The sequence below is a fragment of the Diorhabda carinulata genome, chromosome 6, assembly GCF_026250575.1.
Source record: "Diorhabda carinulata isolate Delta chromosome 6, icDioCari1.1, whole genome shotgun sequence".
Classification (NCBI taxonomy): Eukaryota; Metazoa; Arthropoda; class Insecta; order Coleoptera; family Chrysomelidae; genus Diorhabda; species Diorhabda carinulata.
This window is the reverse complement of record NC_079465.1, coordinates 21,702,341-21,719,063: the sequence shown is the minus strand read 5'-3', so window position 1 is coordinate 21,719,063 and position 16,723 is coordinate 21,702,341. Positions and strand designations below refer to the sequence as shown.

At 30.5% G+C, this 16,723-nt stretch overlaps 1 protein-coding gene across 1 annotated transcript; it reads left to right on the top strand.

Moving 5' to 3' along the window:
- Positions 1 to 4: 4 nt before the first annotated feature.
- Positions 5 to 16,636, top strand: LOC130894791 (mediator of RNA polymerase II transcription subunit 16). Its single transcript, XM_057801773.1, has 14 exons — positions 5 to 293; positions 1,093 to 1,236; positions 1,295 to 1,493; positions 1,551 to 1,800; positions 1,853 to 2,005; positions 2,074 to 2,270; positions 2,326 to 2,649; positions 5,014 to 5,231; positions 5,294 to 5,433; positions 5,505 to 5,740; positions 6,840 to 6,987; positions 14,006 to 14,118; positions 15,112 to 15,320; positions 16,542 to 16,636. The coding sequence occupies exons 1-14, from the start codon at positions 220 to 222 to the stop codon at positions 16,579 to 16,581; spliced, it is 2,445 nt and encodes an 814-aa protein (XP_057657756.1). The 5' UTR covers positions 5 to 219; the 3' UTR covers positions 16,582 to 16,636.
- The last annotated feature ends 87 nt before the right edge of the window (positions 16,637 to 16,723 follow it).

The window sequence follows — 16,723 nt, the reverse complement described above, 5'->3', positions numbered from 1 at the left end:
AAATAGCCTTGGGTAAGCAAACAAACCCGCAAAGTGAATTTTTCGGGAACAAATCTTATGGGGAAAAGTTGGTTAGTTTTGTGAGAAAAATTTGTAGAAAAAAAGAAGAAATCACTAATGTCATTTAAAAAATAAAACATTGCAAAAATAATATTGATAAAACGTATTTCTGATTATGGGAGGTAAATAAGTTCAAAAGTAAAAATTCACTTATTAGATATGGATCACATTTTTACTATTAGCAAAAAACCCAGTAGGTCGTTAAATCTATACAAACAAAATATATTCAACAAGTAAGTAAAAAAAAAATAGTTGTAGTAGATAATACATATATTTTCGGAATAGAACGTTCTGCGAAGTTGTTCGATGACCAATTGTTGTTTTTAATGTTTGCAGTCTTTCTCTCTTAGCCTTTGCTCACTTATGGATCGTTTTATTCCTACAATCCATGTTTTCCTTACAGTTTTCTGTTGCTATCCATCTCAATATATTCATTGATAGTTTTGCTTGTGTCATTCGGTGAACAAACCCGTAACATACCAGTCGTTTCCTTTCTATACATGTTATAACTGTTTTTTTTACACCCAATTGCACCTTAATTTAAGCAGAACATGTTGTCTGTGCAAGATCTTCCCGCACGAAAGCCACATTGTTCCTCCTCTTATTGGTGTTTGTATTCTTCCATAGACTCTACTTATGGTATTAGTTACAGATAAGTAGTAGTTGTTACACTGTTTCCTTTCTTGTGTATCAATGTTATAAAGGCCATTTTCCACTTTCTGATTTATTTCACCTTTGACTCATTTTGTAAACAGATGAAACAGAGAAGAATACAGCTTTTCAACTAAGTTGGAATTTTTATAACCGTTGTGTAATTGTGTTGGTGTAGTAGTAGTGAAAACAGTGTGTTCAGTACAGTTTTTCACTTCCATAGGTGTTTAATTGCATTTTTTGCTGCATTTTGCTCTATATCTTCATGTATGATTTGTTGTTTCATTATTACAAAATCTATTATTGATTTTAAATTCCTTTTTGGCTAGTAAGTGTAAGTTGTAATAGTAAACAATTCATAATTAATATATTTTATTACAGATTAGAAAAGTCGATCTTATGTTCGATTTCTAGTACCAATGTTATTGCCTTCAGTACCGAAAGTAATATAGAAGAATGTAATTCTTTATATTGGAGTTCTAATGTATATGTCGCCGATTTAAACAGTCCATGGCAAATCCATAAGTACTCTTGTTTATTATTATTATTATTAATAAATTTTTATTGAAAATTATTATTGTAGAGTACTGAGTAATTCATCATCGGTAACGGTGCTACAATGGGATTTCACTGGAGAACTTTTACTAATAGCGGACGAAAGCGGATACGTGAGAATATATTCTGCTAAGGATCATATATTAAATGATTGGAATGTTGTATTACAAACTGTTTTACAGGGAGAACATATTTTAGCGGCGGCGTTCTTTCATTCCGGTAAAAGGGTATGTTATATAAAAATTTTATTCTTTGTACTTCAAACGTTTTTCTTCTTTTTTCAGATATGTTTGAATGTAGATAAAAAAGATAGTTCGTCGTATATTGAAAAGTTTCAACACGTGAAATTTGCATGTTCTGTGAAACAGTTTGGAAGTAAACCCGCCAAAGGTGCCCTATTGCTTACAACTACAGGCATGTTGGCTGCTGTGTTACTTCCACAACCCACTTGCCAAACTCCAATGATAATGGCAACTGAAAGTTTGGGACCTACAAGAATATTTATAAAGACTGCTGATATTTGTTATGGAAAAAGTAAATAAATTGTATAAATTCGGTTTATTATATTCTAAATGATTAATTTTAGATGGACATTTCTTGTTAGCGGTTAGCAGTGGTGATCCTTCGATGCCAATACAATGTTACAAAGTATCTGTAAAGAAAGAAGACGAAAAGTGTACCATCAAAAGTCAATCTTTACTTAGTTTCTTCTTAAACGAAGCTCCCAAAGAGGCGTTAAGTAAATATCGAAAAAAAAAATATATAAAAATCGATTTTGTTTTATTTATATTGATGTTTAATTTGCAGTGGATCAAATAACAAAAGAAAGAAACTGTTCTGTGAGTCATATAAAATGGATAATGCGAGAAGATGCTGATTCTTTAGTCGTTGCTGCCAGTAGTCAAAAAATGAGCTGTCTACAAGTATGGGAACTCAGAGAAAAAGCTCTACCAGTTCATAAGTCGTTGGGAAAAGCGGATACTCCACAATTTTTTAATACTGTGGTAAGATACATCGTTTTTATTATGTACCAGTTAATTTATATATATTTTTTTTTAGTTGTGGCAACACCAATGTCACTTCCAATACAACAGTTTGGTGACTTCTCTAGCTACTAGCAAACTAAGTCTAATGAATAACATATCGTGCGGATATGTAGTAGTTACATTTGCGGATAATTCTATCCATTGTCTTTATAGAGATACGTTGAAACAGATAGTGTTTACTACGTTATCCGTTGTACCAAGATATTTGGATGAACCTAATGCCAAATATCAAAAAGTGAGGACAAACATATCCAGTATTGATTTGTCTTGGTTGGGAAATGTACTTTTATGTGTGGATTCCGATGATAATTTACATTTATTCAAACTACCACCTCAGGTACGAATAAAATTTTTTCCAAATTCCATATTTTCTTTCCAGTAAGGCTCATCTGCATCATGTACCCATTTTTCGTCTTTTATATTGTTTCCTATCACTTCAGTTGTCGTTTATATTTTCCACGATCTTGATTTCTCATATTCTTTAGTAAATTTCTGATTATCACTGTTTTCTTTTATTTTTATCTGATTTTAGTTTTCTTTTCATAATTTATAGTCTATATACGAGGTGTGATCCAAATATATGATGTTTTATTTTATTAAAAACAAAGTAAACGCAATTTCAACTAATTTCCTTTGAAAGTACTACCCTTGGTATGTTAAATACAATGTTAAATCCATGGTTGGAAACTTAAGCTTAATCTTTTTCGCCTGTTCTCGGTGTCATTTTAACAAATTTTGTATGTTCGGGAAGAGCTAGAAGTCGCATGGTGTTAAATCTAGTAAGAAGACTTTTAGTGGTAAAAAACTCGCACTTTGAATCCCAATTACTCCTTACTGTAATCAATTGTTTAATTGAATTAGCTTATCCTCTTTTGCGTATCTTCATCTTGTTCTTTATCCTTAACTGACAGATTTTAACATTTTGTGAGTATTTTTGGTATGAAATGGATATAGTAGCAAACTAGAATGGGCCTCTGCTTGTCTTAGTATACGAGGGCTACTTTAGAATGATTTCTACCATTTTTCCATTATGTTTTCTTTTTAATTTTGTTAACTTCGATATTTCTGAGATTTTAGCTTTGAGATTTCTTATATTGTTTAGTTTCACTTTCGATTATTTTTTTGTTTGTATATTCCCTTCATATCTGTTTTTCACCCATGTTTCAACATTCTTACTCTCTCACCCTTTTGGTTCTGGGATTACTCATATTTTAACTTTATTTCTTATTTCTACTATGGTTCATTTTCTTTTTAAATTCATTTTAGTTTTTCGTTTGTACTTCACTGAAATTTTTAATTTTTGGTTCTGAAATTTCTCATATTCTTCAATGTACTTCGGATTATCACCATCTTTTATATTACTTTCAACTTATTTTCATTTTTCTTTGTATTTTTCGTAATTTCTTTTTTCTATACAAATCCTCTTTATGATTTCAAATATTTTTCACCATTTCTCCATTATTTTTTCTTCTTAATCTCGCTATTCTTATCTTCTATATACCTTAGCATATTAGCTCAGAGATTTTTCATATTTTTTTGTGGGTTTTTGATTTTCACAATTATTTTAATTTTCTTTTTAACTGGTCTTAGCGTTTCTTTAAACTTTTCCTTGTTTTTATTAGGTCTATATATTGTTTGAATGTTATAAATGATTTTCTTGATATAAAGCATTTTTTTCATTATTATTTCCTCTTCTTTACTTCTTAAGTACTTATACCCTAATTCTTATCATCACTGGATTTTTTATTATCACTATTTATTATTCTATTTTCAACTGATTTTCATTTTTTTATCTATTTCACTACATTTCATATTGTTGGTTCTGAAATTTCTCATATTTTCCAGTGAATTTATGATTTTCACTATTTATTATTTCATTTTCAGCTTTTCCTAGCTTTTCTTTCATTCTTTATAATATTTACATGTTTTAAGATCCTTTTCTTGATGTTGAGTGTCTTTTCCTCATGTTTTCTTCTCATATACTTGTTTTTTAATTCTTATCTTCATTGTTGTTACTATTTATTACTTTATTTTCAAATGATTTTCATTTTTTTATCTTTTTTACTGCATTTCGTATTGTTGGTTCTGGAATTTCTCATATTCTCTAGTGAATTTCTGGTTTTCACTATTTATTATTTCATTTTCAGTTTTTCCTAGCTTTTCTTACATGTTTTAAGATCCTTTTCTTGATGTTAAGTGTCTTTTTCTCGTGTTTTCTTCTTTTTTCTTCTCATGTACTTTTTTTTAATTCTTATCTTCATCATTGTCACTATTTATTACTTTATTTTCAAAAGATTTTCATTTTTATGTATTTTACTGCATTTAGTATTGTTGGTTCTGGAATTTCTCATATTCTCTAGTGAATTTCTGGTTCTAACTATTTATTATTTCAATTTCAGTTTTTCCTAGCTTCTTTCGTTTTATTCTATATACTGTTTGTATGTTTTTAGATAATTTTCTTGATATTAAGTATCTCTTCCTCTTATTTTCTTCTCCCTTCACTTGTCTTGTAATTTTTACCTTCACCGGATTTTCCATTATCACTATTTATTATTTTATTTTCCACTGATTTTCATTTTTGTGTGTACTTTTCTCATTTTCCTTCTTCTCTATGTTTTATCTGTATTTTTCACAACATAATTTCCAATTGTTGCAAGTCCACAATTTTTTTTGGATGCTTTTATATATAATATTATTTTAGATTGACAGTTCGGTTCCTTTGAGCGTACCATATTGTACGACAATTCTGGAATATTGCCTAGTTAGTGGATTAGACTGGCTCGATTTGTTATTAGTTCTACGACCAAGTATGCTAGATGCCATTTGCGATAGGTTAACGGAGAGTTTTAACAGACAACCACCATCTGTTCAACAGTTCTTCCATGTACAATATTTGTGTATAAAAATATCCCTTCACAGGTAATTATGGTTAAAATGTTATCGAATCATCTCAATAGAATCGATTTTATGTTAAATTTTAGATTGAGTTTTCAGGGGCAAGGAAAAGCGAACGATTTATCACAATTTATGATGCTGCACAGTATATCGACCGCTTTTAAAAGTCTTCTAAGACCCAGCGAGATGAATAGTCACGAAAAGAGTCCAGCTGATTCATTAGCCAGTAAATATATGATAATTACCAAAACTTTATTGATCTATTACCAGCATTTGTCATATTAATTGTTGATTTAGGTGTTATAGCTGAAGGTCAAAGTGATGTCGACAAAGCTCTTACCTTGATGCATCTGGAAGCTAAAGATTTCACTGTGGAAACGACGACGCTACAAAGTTTGCAACAGCTCATTCAATGGGTGGCAGATTTGGCGCTCAATCTTCTTCTTAAACTACCGGATAGTCGACCGGCTCCTGGAAAATCGTACGAATTATTAAGAGACGTTAAGGCGTTAAATATGCTTAGAGAAATGTTGGTTAGTTGAAGATCATTTTTTATAACAAACTTTTATATATACAGTGATGTAACCTCCAATACCTCATACCAAGTCTAATGATATATAATGTTTGATATCTCTTGGATAACTTCTTGTACTGCAGGCACTCTCAGGTTAACGTAAATGGTACGATCTGATACGTGTATGTATGTATGAATATTGGGGTGTCTTATACACTGCTACCCCTTTCTTGCTGCGATATCGGGGAAGCCAGTGTTTACAGCATATCTGTTAATTCCACTTCTTTAAGTAATAACAGAATGTTGGATGGCTGTATCTGCCAGAAATCTTCGTCTTCTACTTCATATGCTTCCGAGATAATGTGGGTACAGGTTTCAGGTGTTTGTTGAGGTGACAGTGTCCCCATAGGACTCTTGTTAGTATTTGTAGATACATTAAGCAGATAGTTTCCCAGGAGAGTCTTTACCTGTCTCAGCCCCTTCTTTTCCAGTGCTTTTTCGGGTCCCATGGTCCCATTATCAGCTATTTCATTCTTTGGATGTTCTGGAATCCATTGTAGGATGATTTGGTACATCATGGAGCATCTACTAGTTGTCAGAGTATTTTCGATTCGGATCTCTGAATATATTAGATTTGGAAATACAAGCCCACAGCTCAAATTGTTTTTTTCTGAGGTTTCAGGTGTTTGTTGAGGCGACAGTGTCCTCATAGGTCTCCTGGTTCTGTTGGTTGAGTAAGATTTTAGAAATAGTTAAAGTCAAAAGCCTGACTGATATCGATGAAAACATCAGAACAATTTTTTCTCCGGGGCTCTCCATTCCTGTGGAGGCAGATCTTCAGTAGTTTTTCAAGAAGTTTGGACATTGTTAGTAGCAGTTTCATTGGACGGTAAGATGACACGATGATTAGGTCTTTGCTTGGTTTACCAATCAAAATGATTTTGGTCAGTATCTGAGTCTACAGATTGAGTTTATTTCGAGACTTAGTGGCTGAAAGACTGTTTAATAAATTTTCTTACAGGTGGTGTTGTTATCTTAGGTTTTTTTATTGGCTTATTATTTGTTTTTGTTTTCTGAAGGAATGTGACTAAAAATTAATTTTTGTTTTCAATTATTAGGTGCTAATACGGATTTGGGGATTGCTAAGACCTGCATGTCTTCCAGTTTTCGTTAAGAGTGACACCAATTTGGACGTATTGGCGTTGGTATTTCGATTATTGAGCAGACTGGTACAGAACGTCAACGAACCTGATGATACTTTAATTGGTATGTTATTTGTCCTTATCTTCGATATCTCTAACCGTGCATAACCCAAATCACCATCAAATTCATTTAAAGTAACAGAAAAATTCAAAATTTCACTTTGAATACACCATTTAACAATCTCCATTAGTAGGTTCTATCTTCTGTTTTCTTTTCCAAGTTGAGTCATCAACAATTCACTTAATTTAACCGTGCATAACCCAAATCACCATCAAATTCATTTAAACTAACAGAAAAATTCAAAATTTCACTTTGAATACACCATTTAACAATCTCCATTAGTAGGTTCTATCTTCTGTTCTCTTTTCCAAGTTCAGTTATCAACAATTCACTTAATTTAATCGTGTATAACCCAAATCACTACCAAGTTCATCTAAAGTACCAGTACCATTCAAAATATCAATTTTAATGCAGTTTTTATCGCCATAGTACCTCCATTGGTACCTCCTGTCTCCAGTTCTTTCATCAAACGTAGTTAGATCATACTTATTTTGAACCTAACCCAACTTTGCAGAGCCTAATCTAATCTACCAAGTCAATCAGTTAGATCATACTTATTTTAAACTTAACCGAACCTTGTATAGCCTAATCTAAGGTACTAGGTTAGTTAGTTCATAATTATTTCAAACCCAATCTAACCTTGCATATTTTAACCTAACCTACTAGATTAGTTAGTTAGGTCATAATTATTTTAAGGTTGCGCATGTTAGGTTAGGTTTGAAATAAGTATGATCTAACTACTTTTAATTTGTTTTTATGAAATGTTAATAAAGTTTCATTAGCAAAAAATTTATAGACAAACATTGGTGGTGAAAATAAATATTTAAGTAGTTTATCACCCACCCCAAATTCTAATCAAATTTCGTATATATATATATATATATATATATATATATATATATATATATATATATATATATAATGTATAGAGGGTGTATGAGTTATTGATCAAATTTTGGAAATTTTGAAAGTTTTTTGAGCACCGTCCGAATTTCTTCCGCGAACTGGCATCACCTCCTAGGTATGACGAGTTGTAAAGTACGGGATCAAGTGAGTGAATCACCAACAGTTCCTTCGGACAATATATAAAAGGCGATTTTGTTCAGTTAGACTAGGTTAGATTAGGCATTTGAATGTCCAACCCGCCTTGTCCGTTGCCTTTTTTCGGTATTGTACCGCTTATCAGTTTCTCGGATCGTCATCTGCAAAGAAAACCCCCTTTTTCTACATCAAATCCTCCCGAAATTTGGACTCAACATCCCCTTGCTCAAGTAAAATATTTCAAATTTGAAATTCCATGTCTCCTAATCAAATTATGTCAGTTATTCGCTCATTCCATTCCTAACCTAACCGAACTCAGCCCAATTCTAACTAAACCTAACTAAATCGTACCTTACTTAACCTAACTTTTTTTTTTAAATGCTACGTGCTCCTGTGGGACTTTTACCTCACTAAACCACCCTCCTCTTTGTTTTCCCCAGGAGTAATGTACTCCTGGAGGACAACAAATTGTCATATCATCGGCGTAAATCTAACTAAACCTAACCAATCCTATTAAGACCTAACCAAACTTCATCAAACCTAACCAAACTTCACCAGACCTAACCAAACCTAACCTAACCAGACCTAACCTAACCAAACATTACCAAACCTAACCTAACCTATGTGGAATTTCATCAGGATCAGACTTAACTTAACTTAACTTAACTTCACCAGACCTAACCAAACCTAACCTAACCAGACCTAACCTAACCAAACATTACCAAACCTAACCTAACCTATGTGGAATTTCATCAGGATCAGAATTGGGTGATACACAGAAGATTTTTTTGAAAAAAAATTAATAGTATGAAACTTTAATATTATTTTTTAATGCCATTTTCGAATTTGAAAGAAAAAATGTTTTTTTCTTTGAAGACCAGTGTTTTTAGCTATTTCCCAATCTGAAATTGATTCCTGAAATTTTATTTGCTTCATTACCATTAGTCTTATTAAAAATTGTAGGTCTGATAGTTATTATTCGATACAAAGGTGGTTATTTATATCGCGGTAAGTTTATCATAGCAGGAAATATGATAAAAATTTCATCCTGCTACCGTTTATTTAAAAATTAATTTCGATAGTTTCTCGTTGGGTTCGTTATTAAAAGAAAATGGTCGAGATGAAAACAGTCAAACGTGTCCATAAAAACAAAAATGTGTATTTACCAAACAAGATCCGATCACATCCGTTCTATTTCATCGAATTACCCCTAAAAGTTCTACTATTTTTCTCATTCTATTGGATAGTGTTAGTTCCAGTTCTGTATTATATTTTTATGATGAAAATTGATGGATTTCAAGCTTTATCCTTATATTTCTTCATCGGTATGTTCGTAGTATTTTTAATGGTACTGGGGATGTTTTTAAGTAAATGGAGATGTAAAAATAATAAAGACACCACCGATGTATATTATATAAAATACGATTATCCCGAAAAAGAAACATTAATGGAGAAAATTGAACCTGTAGGTTCAGTTATACAAAATAATGAGAAAAAGGAAAGTACTGAATCGATTATTGTTAATGAAAGACCAGTTTCGCAAACTTCTTCATCTTCATTAACCCCTAGACAACAGTTTTTTATAAATATGTACGAATATTCGGATGGGACTACTTGTACAGCAACCAGGGAATTTTTGGAAAACGAACGTCTCAACTATTCCAAAAGTGGACCTGTAGAACAAAGTTTACAGGAGGAACAAACGTTTATAAAAGAGTTTGTTCCTCGTAATCGTCCGAGATGTTCAAAAGTGTTTGAAGATTATTCAGTTGTGAAGCCCCAACTTAAGAACACCGAATATTTCATTGCAAACGTTGTACCAAAAGGGACTTGTATCAGTGAAGCTTTTCTGTTTGTCGAAGAATCAAAACCAAAGTCGAAAACTATAACTTTAATTGTTGAATGACAGTTTGGGACATTTTTTCAGTTATTTTTGTAAAATTGGTGCTTGAAAATATACATTATACAGTGTGTCACATTTGAGATGCAAACTGCTCAATATTTTATTTTTTTTGTAAATCAAAACCAAAGTCATAAATTATAATTTTAGTTGTTGGATGACTGTTTGTTATAGTTTTTAGTTATTTTTGTGAAATTGCTACTTGAAAGTATACATTACACAGTGTGTCACATTTGAGATGCAAACTGCTCAATATTTTGTTTTTTTTTTTTAAATCAAAACCAAAGTAAAAAATTATAACTTTAATTGTTGAATGACTGTTTGTTACATTTTTCAGTTATTTTTGTGAAATTGCTACTTGAAAATTGTACATTTTTGTAATATTTTTTAAAATTGGCTTGAATATATATATATATATATATATATATATATATATATATATATGTATATATATATATATATATATATATATATATATATATATATATATATATATATATATATATATATATATTGAACTCACATATGGAACTGAAGCCAGACTGAAAAACCGAAGAATTTTTCTACTCAATTGCAAAAAAGATAGTTAATACCTACATTTCCAAATTTAAAATTTTTTCATATAAAATTTACAAATAGTCGCCTGCAGCATGAATATCAAAATCACGTTTTATCTAGATTCATTTTCCAAGTCATACAACTATGTATTACCGAATCAACTACTCTAATAAGAAAATTAGAAAATTATTTAAAATAAATGAAGTAATTCCTATTAATATTTTCCAAAAATTTAAGGAAAAATGTCGAGAAAGGACTGAATCATTTTTTAATAAATGCAAAGAAAAAAACATTAAGAAAAAAGAAAGTTAATATGAAAACAACAACCAATTCTTGAAAATACAAATGAAATAAAATCAAAATGGATCGAGAATGTAGCTGATACTCTCGTACCAGATGAAATAAAAGAAGTTTTATCTTTAGGTCCCAATTTTGCACAAAATATTTCTAGTGACAAAGAATTACCTGTGACAAATATCTTATGTAATATTGAATACAACACCAATCATCTAAATAACGAAATTCAAAATAAAATAAGATATGAAACTTGTAATATTATCACTAATTTCAAAAATAAATTGAAAAACAAAAGATAACAAAACAATATCAAACCTCAAAATATAACTAAAACCAAAGAATTCATAAATAAAAATAAAAATCTCAAAATTTTGAAAGCAGATAAATCTAATAAAACTGTTATCATAAAATCAGAAGATTATAATAATAAAATGATGAAATTATTAAACGATAAGACAACTTAGAAAAAAATTAAATAATACCCTAAGAATTCTTATCAAAAAATCAAAATTCCTAATGAATATGTGTTTATTTCGTTAGATGTGGTTTCTTTATATACAAATATTCCTATTACCATTTTGAAAAATATATTAATGAAAAAATGGGACAAAATTAAAGAAATTAATTTATAAAAGCTATAGAACTCACACTTACAACAACATATTTCAAATATGAAAATGAAAATGAAATATACAAACAAATTGATGGTTGTGCTATGGGAGCTTCCATTTCAAGTGTTATAGCACAATTGATAATGGAAGATCTTGAGGAAACGGTTCTAAGCAAACTTGATATAAATTTTCCATTCTTTTTCCGATATGTAGATGATTGCATTACTGCTGTACCAAAGAATCAAATTGAAAACATAAATAAAAAATTCAATTCTTATCATAAAAAACTTCAATTCAAAATCGAGGTTGAGCAAAATAATAGAATTAATTTTCTTGGTGTCACATTATATAAAATTAACATTAACATAAGAACAGAATGGTATACGAAACCAACTTGGTCCTGAAGATATTTAAACTTCAATTCATGTCATCCTATGTCACAAAAAAGATCAGTGATAATAAGTTTGGCTGATAGATGTATCCAACTATCAGATTCTTAATTAAGATGCTTAGCTATTCAAAAAGCAAAAACTGCATTGGAAGAAAATAATTATCAGGAAAAAATGATAAATAACATTCAAGAAAATGATAAATAGATACTACAATCAATTTAAAAACAAAACTGAAACGAAACATCAAAACATAAAACATTTTCCTTACCATATGTACAAAGACTTTCCCAACAATTATCGAATTATTTCAATAAATATGATATTAGTATGTTATCGAGGACATAATACATTATCCAAATATTTCACTAAATTAAAATATAAAACACCAAAAAACGAAAGAAGTAATATTATATATCAAGTGCCTTGTACTAATTGTGATGCTGTCTACATAGGGCAAACATTGCAGTATTTAGAAAATAGACTAAGAGGTCATCAATACGATAAAAAAAATAGAACTGCATTAACGAACCATGAAATATCATAAATTCAATTATAAAGTTTCAAAAATTCTTGAAACGGAATCTTATACACGAAAACGAGAATTTTTAGAAATGGTTCACATTCATAAGAACGAAAAAGCTATAAATGATAAAAAAGATCTGAATAATTTAGGTAAAATTTATAACTCTATTTTGTAAATTCTAATAAACTTTATATATTTGAGATATGGAAACCAAGGAAAAGTTAATTTTTCTCATTGGAACAAAGTTCTAAGTTGATTTTATCGTTATTTTGATATTCATGATGAAGGTGATCTATAGATCAATATAAATAAGCAACTTGTCAGTGTCTATATCATATTTTGATAAATACTTGAAGAAAAGTTATCATTCTTTTGAAAACTATCAAAAAAAAACTAATTTTGAAACAGAAGAGACCTAAAATCAAGAACATATAGATGCATTATATTATATATATATATATATATATATATATATATATATATATATATATATACAGTGTGTCACATTTGGGATGTAAACACCTATATCGATAAAATTTATGTAAAAATTATTTGAATTCCTGATGTCGCGATTTTTGTAATTTAAGCTTGGTTTATGCAGCCAAAATTGAAAACCTTACCTAACCAATCGCAGAAAATTTTTTTGGAAATTATATTATTAAATCGTTCAAATATGATTAAATTTGTGACATTCTGTAACATTGGTTTGAATATATATTCAGTGTGTCCCAAACAGCTTAATATTGTTTTTTTTTTTGAAAAAATCAGATTTTATTCTTTATAATTCAAATTTTTAAACCAGAATTATGAATAATGATAAAATTTATTCGGAAAAAGTTGTTTAGAATATTATTTGAACTCCTAATATCGATTTTCTTAACAAAATTTTCATTTTTCAATTGTTCTATAATTTGATGTGTCAAAATTAAAATTATGTAAATTTTCACAAAATCTGTCAAAAAGAAAACGTGTGTCTGAAAATACTAAAGTCTTAGTTTTGAATTTTCTTTTTTTTTGATATATAACAAAGTATACTTTGTTATAAAGAGCGTTTTTGAAAAATTAAATTCAAAATTTTGGTTTTAAGTCAATCAGAAAATGAATTTTTTATAAAAAACCTATTAATAATTCATATTCATTTATGGTAATTCAAAAAATTTCAAAATGGGAAGTCAGTGGATGAAAATTTTGACCACCAGATGATAAGGACAGAGAGGGACTCAGTTTCACTGGATCTAATATCAGAAAATTTATACAAACTCTGAATTTGAAAGAAATTTGATTAAAAAAAAGCAGTAGCTTAGGAGAAATCTTATTCTAGTCATGAAAGAAGAATTTAAAAATGTAAATTTAAAATTTTATCAGTTTTTTTTATTAATTGGTGGCGTTAGGTTTCTAAAAAATACAGAATGCTTCCATTGAGTATTTGCAATGACCAAAATCAATGAATTAAAGTTTGAATGGCTACCCCATTCGCCAGATTTATCCCCTAGGTACATCTGCATCTTCGTACAATGATTGTGTCATATCGCAACTGTACAAAGAGAAATCCAAATGCGAGAGGTCTGGTCATTTGACTGGCCACTCTTTTATTTATTTTTCAAAAATATTCAAAGTCCAGTATGAGTTTGCTTATTTAATTGAAAATTATTTTCGACCAATTTATGTTAAAGGATGATGTGTGATAATTATATTTTAGACGATTGTTGCCAATTGCCCAGTCAAGTGGTACAGGTACCTTTACTCCAACCGTGCAACAACAGAGTAGTTTTAGGATCGCCTCAATTAGCTCAACAAATTCTACCATTACAGGTAAGCTTTTCAAAGAAATCAGTATCTTCTAATTAGTTAAAAAAAATAATTGTGCTATAAGGACCTTACGAAGTATGGTTTATAAGGAAGTTGTATTTTCATAGTAAAATTGTTCAAGGTGTTTTGGATTTGGATTGCTTGGACAAAATGACTTTTTGACACATTAACTTTGTTGAAAAGTATTTTGGAGTGAATTCGTTGGAATAGTTTCTACAATTTGCAGATCTATTGATTAATTTTCTTGATGAGACTGTTTAGAATGTATTCTGTAATGACATCTTGGCAGAACTACTTTTAAACACATTTGCCGTAAGACAAAGTATTTTAAACTGGCATCCTTTGATAGATTGATGAGTTGGCACGATTTGCAGGTCTATTGTTCAACTTATTATCAGTATACTTCCATATTGAGGTTCCTAAAGTGGTTACAGTAACGTATTTCTATGGTTAAACTGGCATCCTTTGATAGATTGATGAGTTTGCACGATTTGCAGGTCTATTGTTCAACTTATTTTCAGTATACTTCCATATTGAGGTTCCTAAAGTGGATACAGTAACGTATTTCTATGGTTAAACTAGTATCCTTTGATAGATTGATGAGTTTCCACGATTTGCAGGTCTATTGTTCAACTTATTTTCAGTATACGTCCATATTGAGGTTCCTAAAGTGGATACAGAAACTTATTTCTATGGTTAAACTGGTATTCTTTGATAGATTGATGGGTTGGCACGATTTGCAGGTCTATTGCTCAACTTTCTTCTTAATAATCTTCCATTTTGACGTTCCATAAGTGGATCTAGTAACTTATTAATTATTTGTGTTATTTGGACTGTCTTCTTTTGGTAGTATCACTTATTTACACTTCATGATATATTTAGATAGGCTGGATCATATTTTTATAGATCAGCGAATTTGTTATCAAAAGTTTTGTTTTCTCTACCATCCAAACTGTAACTGTTTAAATTTTTTAATCGCTTGTTTATTTTTTTCAGTTAGAATTCAATACAGAACCGGAATGTCTTGCTTATAATTTAGAAAATAATCCTAATCAGACCATAGATGCCATAAGGCATTTATACCTTGGAAAATATCCAAGGAAAGTTAAGCAATGCGTTAGGTGTGGAGGAAGCGCCGGCACCGTACCCGTAACTAGAACCGCAGCTATACGAGCATGGGATCAGAGATGGATGAGATCGTGTCAGTAAGTAAAAGACATAATTAAATGCATTAAATAGTCTGAAGAAATCGAATCTACAAAATTTATCATATATTTGACGTTCTTTTACGAAACCAGTAACTTTCGCTACTCTAAATAAATCAGTATAGCGGTCGCCTTCAACGAAACGATGAATTTTATGGGAGACTTATTGAAATAAGTTTACAGTCGTGAATGTTTATCACTTGAGCGGTTTAAGCGCTTTTGATATGGTCGAGAAGATGTTCTAGGTAATTCCCGCTCGCATCGCACTTTCACGTCAAAAACGAATGACTATATAAACTGTAGAGCATAAAAAACGACTCAAGTCACACGCTCGCGGTCAAAAGTAAAGATCGGCTCGATCGGATTTCAATGGCTATGCTCTGGCCAATCCATAGTGGCAATTTCGACATATAGCTGTACGGAACCTGCAGTTTGTGAACGGGCATTGTCCTGCATTAGCTGCCTCTGACTGTCCAGCCACTCCTAGCGCTTCTTTGAGCTCTGGTTGGACTTGAACACCAGTGAAGGTCCGATTGCTCAGCGAAGTGGTGACGATAAATCGATCATTTCTATCGAGGTGTGTTCTTTTTCTTCCGGAACCGCATCTTCGATGAAAGTCACCAGTTGGAAACTATGGAAACAACAACTAATGTTCAGCGTAGTAGCCACGTCGACTTTGGCCTTGTCGCGATGCATAAAAAGGGTTGTTACTGATCATAACATATCGTTGGACTGTAAGACTGAGAAAAATCACAACATTTTTTATCAGTTTGAAGCTAATACCATTTTACTGAAAAAAAAACAATTTCGTGTCCAGTTTTTTTATTAGGGGTGTCCCTGAGTCGTTTTTTTACCCACGGGTGTATATTAAAAATTTAATCTGAGGGATTGGGTTAGGTTAGGTTAGGTAAGGTTAGGTTGGACTGTAAGACTGAGAAAAATCTCAATATTTTTGATCATTTTGAAGCTAATACCATTAGTTTTAAGATTTTACTGGAAAAAAAATTCGTGTTCAGTTTTTTTACTAGAGGTGTCACCTGAGTCGATTTTTTACGCACGGTGTATATTAAAAATTTAATCTGAAGGGTTTGGTTAGGTTAGGTTAGGTTAGTCTAGATTGGGTTAGTTTAGATTAGGTTAGGTGAGGTGAGGTTAGGTTAGATTAGGTTAGGATCCTGCGATTTCTGAAATATATGAAAATCTGTTTTGTCTTGTTTTCAGATGTGGAGGTCAATGGAGAATGCAGATTTTTTGCGATTGAAGTTAATTAAATAACATCGAATTGTCATTTATTTCTAATAAAACTTTGAGAAAAATTAGGAACTGAAAATTTTTCGAATAATTTGAGTAGATAAAAATTTTGTTTCGAAGAAATTTGTTCGGGGTAAATTTTGCTTATAAGC

Bases quoted from the DNA above. Each gene is read 5' to 3' on its own strand.
- LOC130894791 (XM_057801773.1), top strand. From the start codon at position 220: ATGGATCACATTTTTACTATTAGCAAAAAACCCAGTAGGTCGTTAAAT. The intron at 294-1,092 runs GTAAGTAAAAAA...ATTTTATTACAG, and splicing joins AAACAAAATATATTCAACAA to ATTAGAAAAGTCGATCTTAT. The intron at 1,494-1,550 runs GTATGTTATATA...TTCTTTTTTCAG, and splicing joins TCTTTCATTCCGGTAAAAGG to ATATGTTTGAATGTAGATAA.